Below are 7,033 nucleotides of genomic sequence, written 5' to 3' on the forward strand. Positions count from 1 at the left end.
GGAGAAGAGTATTGAATGTACCATGGACTGCCAAGAAAACGAACCGATTCATCCTGGAGAGCGTTAAACCAGGCTACTTCTTGGAGGCAAGGATTCTGGGGCTTCCTCTGACATACTTTGGACATGTTGTAAGGAGGGACAGGTCCTTGGAGAGGGACATCATGCTTGGGAGGGTGGAGGGACAGCCCAGGAAGGGAAGACCCTTTATGAGATGGATTGATTCAGTGACTGGGGTAATCAGGGTTGGAGTGTCGGAGACAGTGAGATTGACACAGGACAGGGCAGGGTTTAGGGCTGTTGTACATAGGGTCGCTATGAGTCGCAAGAGACTTGACGGCACATAACAAAAACAGTGCTTGTTAGAGGAATGTTGAATAAATGTTTTTAGGGTAGTTATCTTAGGCTTGACTTTCTGATATAATTTGTTAAAGACACAAAATAGCATGGATTTGGTGTAGTAGAAACAAGATAAATTAATCAAGACCATCATAAAGAATTTGAATATTTACACTGTCAGCCATGTAACAATAAAATGTGCTATTTGGTGTAGTTTGAAGTCCTATTATCCTTGTTCTGGGGCATAAAGGAGAAATAAAACCTAGTATGGGATAGTAGAAAACATTGGACTAGAAATTCAGAAGACTTGGAGTTGGATGTTTTTTTTCTTTTTAGAAGAGGCTGTGGCACTAGGATATTATAGCTACTGCCAGATGGATCGTAGCTGAAAGCAGAGAGTACCAGAGGAATGTCTGTGTTTCATTGACTTTGCAAAGGCATTTGACTATGTGGATCACAGCAAACTGGCTAATTCTGAGAAGAATGGGAATCCCAGAACACTTATGCGAAACTTATACTTGGACCAGAAGGCAGCCATCAGAACAGAGCAAGGAAACTGCATGGTTCAAAATTGGGAAGGGTGTGCATCAAGGATGTGTCCTATCTCCATATCTTTTCAGTCTATATGTGAAACAGATTATCCGGGAGTATCTACTTTGCATATGTTAAATAGTTTAAAAAGCAACTTTTTAATAGACTATAAAACGGTTGTTGCTCTTCACAGTTGTAAACAATTGTTTAACATCTGTGTAAGTAGGATATTATTAAATGTATTTAAAAGCAATATTTCATTTTCTTTAATGCTCAACAATCATACTTGTTTTTCAGGTTCTATTTTATCTAGGCCAATATATTATGTCTAAGCGATTATATGATGAAAAACAACAACATATGGTATATTGTTCAAATGATCTTCTAGGGGATCTGTTTGGTGAGCCAAGCTTCTCTGTAAAAGACCACAGGTAAATTCTTCAGTATAATTCATTGTAAAAATTTGTCTGGAAAACAATTCATAACTAGCTTCTACTCTTTTGTCAGAGAAAAATTGTTACATACTGTATGTGTATAAAATAGAATTCAGTAATTTAATTTCTAAGTAATAGGGCATATTGCTTGACTACTTGATCTCTGGAATATTAGAAATGAGTTTGAGGCCTAGTGTAGTCAGTTGCTAGCTTTGAAATAAACAGATTGACTTAGTCTCCCTAAACCTTGTTGTTGTCATGTACTGCTGAGTACCCTGTTTATAAAATAAGGGTAATTACCTCACGAGGAGGTTATGAAAGAAAAAGATGTAAAAACTACAATGTTAAGCAGACAGAAAGCATGAAAATGGTAGCTACTAATTTCTATTATATGCTGTTATTATTTCACTTGCTTCAGTGTTTTCTTTATACCACTGTGTGGTGAATGCTTACTTTGGAAGTAATTTTCTTTATCATAAACTACAATAGCACTTAATTAACTGAATTTGCTCCATATGATATTTGAGAACTAAGGACTTTGTTTTAGTCATCATTACCCTAAATCTGAAATTCTTTGTCACATCTGATTTATCATACTATTTACATTAACAGTAAACGAGATTTGTAATTTTCTCCTGAAACAAATTAACTAGATACTTAATGGCATATAATACTTACTAACATAATTGAAAAGCTGAGTGACCAAATAGGGTAGTTTACAATATTATTACCATAATTTTTTTTAATATGTATCTATGTTGTCGTTACAACATGTATATATAAATAATGTTGTTTTTGATTGTCTTCGAGTTGAGCATGACACATAGCGACCCCATGAACAAAATGCCTGCAGCCCTTCTACAACTATTGAAATTTATCAAACTTCGTAGTTTTCAGAGGCATGTTGTTTAGGAAGTGGATACCACTCCTGCTTCCAAATATATATTATATACTACATATTACATATTATATATTAAGTAAATCATAAGTACATATATATATTTAAAACGAGTCAACTCCCATCTAGTTTACTGCCTCTGAACACTTGTTGGAGGGTCATCTATGAGTTGATCTTGGCTCACCTGTACACAGCAAAACAATTGTGTGTGCATGTAGTTGGATATTAGAAAACAAAGCTAAAGAAAAACATCAGGTAAACAGTCTGTAGTTTGTAAAAAAAAATACTTTTAGCAGTCATTTTTAATGTCAGGTTTTAACTTAATTGTGAATATATTATCTGTTTCGTAATTAAATATTCTGTTAGCGTCTTTCAATTTACAAACTGCTTCTGCCTAATGATAATTTATGTTTTTTATTTGATGGCTTGAGATATTTCATAGATCTTTTGATTTTATAACCTGAATTTTTTTTATTATTATTATTTTGTGTGTGTGCCACTGAATTGGCTCTGACTGGTACAGGATGAGATCGCCCCTCCTTCTCCAGAGGAGCATCTGGTGGATTTGAAACACGTGCCTTTGGGATTGCAGCCCAGTTTCTTGACACAAGGCCACCAGAGTGCCCTAGGCAACCTGAATAATTTTATAGATGATTTTGTACCATTTGAAAATTAAATCTTAATGTTTGAGTGTTTTTGTCCTTGAAAGCACAATCTTAGAAAGAACTATCATTGACTTGAATTTTAATATATTTAGAGGTTGAATACTGGAGATATTACTGACATGAAAGGGACATGAATAGAAATATTTTTCATGAATTTAAGGAACTGTTACTAGTATCAAAGGTAAAGGGACAATATAAGTGGAGTTTGCACATTTTTCTTAAACCCTTAGAATTAATGAGAATTAGAAATGGTATCTATGGTTAGCAACCTCTAAAAGTCACTGGTACTAAAAACAAATAGAAAATGTAAATATATACTAGAATAGGAAAATTGTCATCTTATTAAGACATTGGGAGGCATTTTTTTCTGCTTCATTTGTTTTTCCCAATGTTTGACAGTATATATTTTATTGAATAAATACTGTATTTTTTAAAATACCAAGAAAACAAGCCATTAGATGATTGAGTCAAAGTATTTATAATAAAATTCCTGTAATAGTTGATTTTGTATAATTTTTTTTTTATTAATTGACTTGGAAGTATTGCTAGAAAATTTCTCTTTGAAAAGGAATATGCTAATCTGCTTCAATGGTGCACATCCCATCCCAGATATTTTTTATAACGTTCAAATTAATCTTGTTTCAGGAAATAAGAGATACGAAAGTTTTGAACTAGAGAACTTAGTGGTTTTATTAAAATAACTGTATAACTAGTGTGCTGCTAATTACTTTAGGAAGCAGTCTGGTGGCACTGTGGTTAAGGCACTTGACTACTAACCAAAAGATCAGTGGTTCAAACTCATCCCTCAGCAGCTACCCAGGAAAAAACTGGCACTCTTCTTCTCTACATGGTCTTGGTTATGAATTGGACTAGGTTTGATGGCAGTGGCTTTTGTTTTGACAATTACTTTGTTGCTTCGGCTAGTGGTACAGTCTGGATGCAATAATTAAAACTTTTTTTTCGTATGGGCAGTGATTTATACTAATGTATATTAAAGACTGGTTAACTTCAGTTTATAAGCTTTATATTTTAAGATACAATTTTTTTTTCTCTCTGCAAGGAAAATCTATACAATGATCTACAGAAATTTGATAGTAGTCAATCAGCAGGGTAAGTAATTTCAAATGTCATAAATACATTTTAAAGAATTTTTTTATGGAAATTTTATAAATGTGCTTTTAAAAGTTGACTTATTATATAAATAGTATTAGCTGATACATTTAATGAGAGGATGAATTTGACAGGAAGGAAAACATGAGAAATAAAATAGAATATTAAGTTCTGAGGCATATTTATAATGTTGAAATATCCTGTTAATGGTAATACAATGTTATTGTTGTGTACTGTCAAGTTGGAATTGACCGATAGCTGACCCTGGTGTGAATTTTCAGAGGTAGTAAATTGCATGGGATGAAATTACCCATCTGCAAGTAACTAGTGGATTTGAACAATGTACCTTTGAGTTGGCAGTGCAATTACTTACCACTAAGCCACCAGAGCTCCCTATTTTTTTAATCTTATTTTATTAATTTTAATGAACATTTACAGAAATTTTGGATTTCCATTCATTCATTGTTGCACTTTTTTCTCTACCCACCCAGTTCATTCTTTTTTCCCCCCTTGAAAGTCTGTTTTAATTGTCCCATTGCCACAGTCCTTGTCAAAACCAGTTCTGATTAATCTCCTTTGTCAGTGTGTCTTTTGCCATTCCCTATCACTTCTCCCTGAGAGAGATTTCACCCTGCTTCATAAAGAAAAGGGAACAGCATGTTCTCTTAACTACTTCCTGCTTAAAAGGGATGCTGTAGATTTCAGGGTGAAGATCTTCTCTCACTACTCTAAAGGGCCCCTTTGGCAATAGGAGGCACGTAGACTATTGTGGAGATTGATTTTGGAATTTAAATGCACTGTTATCAATTATGCTTAGCCATACATGTTCATGTCTTTGAAGATACATCATGGAACTGTTGCAGCCTAGAAGACACAAATTTAACTAACAAGTTAAAAGTACATGAGTCAAAAATTAAAAGCAATAATATTCCAAGTAGAGGTTCTAACAGTGACACAAATCAAGTTACAGAGGGAAGGTAGTTCTTAAAATAAAAGGCCTATTAACTAGCACTTTGTTTATTATGATATAAAGGTTAGGAACCACAAGATGTAGAGGCTCAACTATGTCATTTATTGTTCTTAAGTCCTGGAGCAAATTCCATCTACCACTGGGTTGTTTCTCACAGCTCAGAAGTCTGCATGCAAGGCGGAGGTGAAGTAAGGAACTGCTTATGAGGTTTTCCATCAATTCCAACAACTAAGAAATAGTGAGAAGAATTGGGACCTCAGAAGGCTTTTAGGACTCTTGTGTCCAGGAGAAAATGAATATACTTACCAGTAATGTTAATGCTCACCCACGGCTCTTCTGGGAGGATCTAAATCGTTGAAGTGCAGAGCTTCCTATTAATGTAATTGTTAAGTTTAAAAGAAAAATAATTTGAAAAGATCCTTGCTTTGTAGAGGTATGATCAAACTTTGAAAATACAGTACTATCTTTGAGATGTATAGATACACAGATAGGATCATTTACAAGGTCTATTTTTGTAGTAGTGATGATAGTAGACAAAATTTCCAAGTTTATATAAATAAGTGGCATTTTGCTCACCTTCTTTTAAGACTTGTTTCTCTTAATGATTTTTGGGTCACATAGTCCTTTGATAAGCTAGGTCCTCTTCCCAGAAAGACATACAGACGTGTACATATACAGTTTAAGCTCATATATATGTCCCTTTTAAAATTTATTAGTCTTTTTTTAATAATTTAAAAAAATATTCTCATATTTAAAATATTTTAAAAGACAATATTATTTTTTAATTTATTATTGTCACCAAACACATTCTCTTTTTCATGTCTCTCCTGCGTCTTTCTCACAAAGTGGAATACTGGTGAATGTTTAACAGCTTTTTTTTGGGAAAAGCCCTGATTTGTAAAAGTTACTCATTTTCACCAGTGTTCATATCAGAATATGAAAATGGAGTTCAAAAGAGTATACAGTTTGCCTTTGAGTGTTGGACTTCAACATATCAGATTTCTTACTCTTTAAATTGAGAACTACTCTCAAAAGCTTATTTCCAAGAATAAGTTATTTGATTACTGTCTTGCTTATTCCTTCATTCCTTATTAAGACTGTAATTCTTTTTAAATACTTGTTTTATTTTTTGATACTCTTGACAGATTTTTAATTATTATGTCTTTTTTAATTGAAATGTTAATGAAAGTGTATAGAGAACTTGGGTGTCTTTTTTTATTATCAAAAATGCTTTAAGTTTTTCATTCACTGCACATTTTCTTCCCCCTTCCCCTCCCCATTCATCACTGCTTGTTCATGATTGTTGGCATACATTTATTTTATTTCTTAGTTTTGATTTGCATTCTGCACCACAGAGTGCATTCAGTGTCTTAATAATAGGATATTTAGTAAGTGGAATTGACTACTTCATTCACAGTTAAGATTTAAGAACCAGGAGAGATGACCATCTTATTCCAGAATAGAATTTTCAGGCTGATTACTTGGTCTTTTTATTGTTTTAATGTCCTTTACTAAAGAAATGAAATGGTGGCCTTGTAAATCTGTCTAAGAATTTTTATTTTACTTCTCCATCTTTTACTGAATCATCTCTCCTGATTTCCTTGAGCACAGCTATTGAAACACTTCTCAGTTATGTTTGATTAACTCCACCTTCTTCCCTTACAAGCCCTAAAGCTTCTCCATGGCAGCAGAATCAAAGGAACAATCAGCTATCTGGTTTACTGGAACAGGATCCTTCCCTCTGTACCCCTAGTGTTCTGCTTATCTTACTATCTTATGTTTACTTTTGGTAACTCTTCTTTCTTTCTCTCACTTAACTCTACACCCCACCCGCAGCCCCACCTCTGCTAGGAAAAGGAGTAATGCTAGAATTTCATACTCTGAAGGAGGGGCAGGAAACAGGCCATCTGTGACTTTCTTCCTCACTCCTTGTTTTGATCCAGTACTTTCTCATAGGCTTTGTGGGATCCTCTAGAGGCAGGAGGAAAGGAAAGGACTCATAGCCCTGTGGACCAGCCCAGTGGAGATGAGTGTAGAAGTGGAGAGGATGAGATTTTCTGGAGGAAAAGAATGAAGGAGAATGAGTAAA

General features: G+C 34.1%; 1 protein-coding gene across 1 annotated transcript in view; it reads left to right on the plus strand.

Annotated features, from left to right (window-relative positions):
* The window catches only part of MDM2 (MDM2 oncogene, E3 ubiquitin protein ligase), a gene marked incomplete at its 3' end in the record, with an annotated part of 40,721 nt that overhangs the window by 9,824 nt on the left and 23,864 nt on the right, over positions 1-7,033 (plus strand). Inside the window, exons 3-4 of the mRNA XM_006886105.1 lie at positions 1,165-1,298; positions 3,925-3,974. Coding sequence (XP_006886167.1) covers positions 1,165-1,298; positions 3,925-3,974 — 184 coding nt within the window. The remainder of the gene's footprint in view (positions 1-1,164; positions 1,299-3,924; positions 3,975-7,033) is intronic.

The sequence above is a fragment of the Elephantulus edwardii genome, unplaced genomic scaffold (assembly GCF_000299155.1).
Source record: "Elephantulus edwardii isolate Elephantulus edwardi_28Jun2011 unplaced genomic scaffold, EleEdw1.0 scaffold00047, whole genome shotgun sequence".
NCBI lineage: Eukaryota > Metazoa > Chordata > Mammalia > Macroscelidea > Macroscelididae > Elephantulus > Elephantulus edwardii.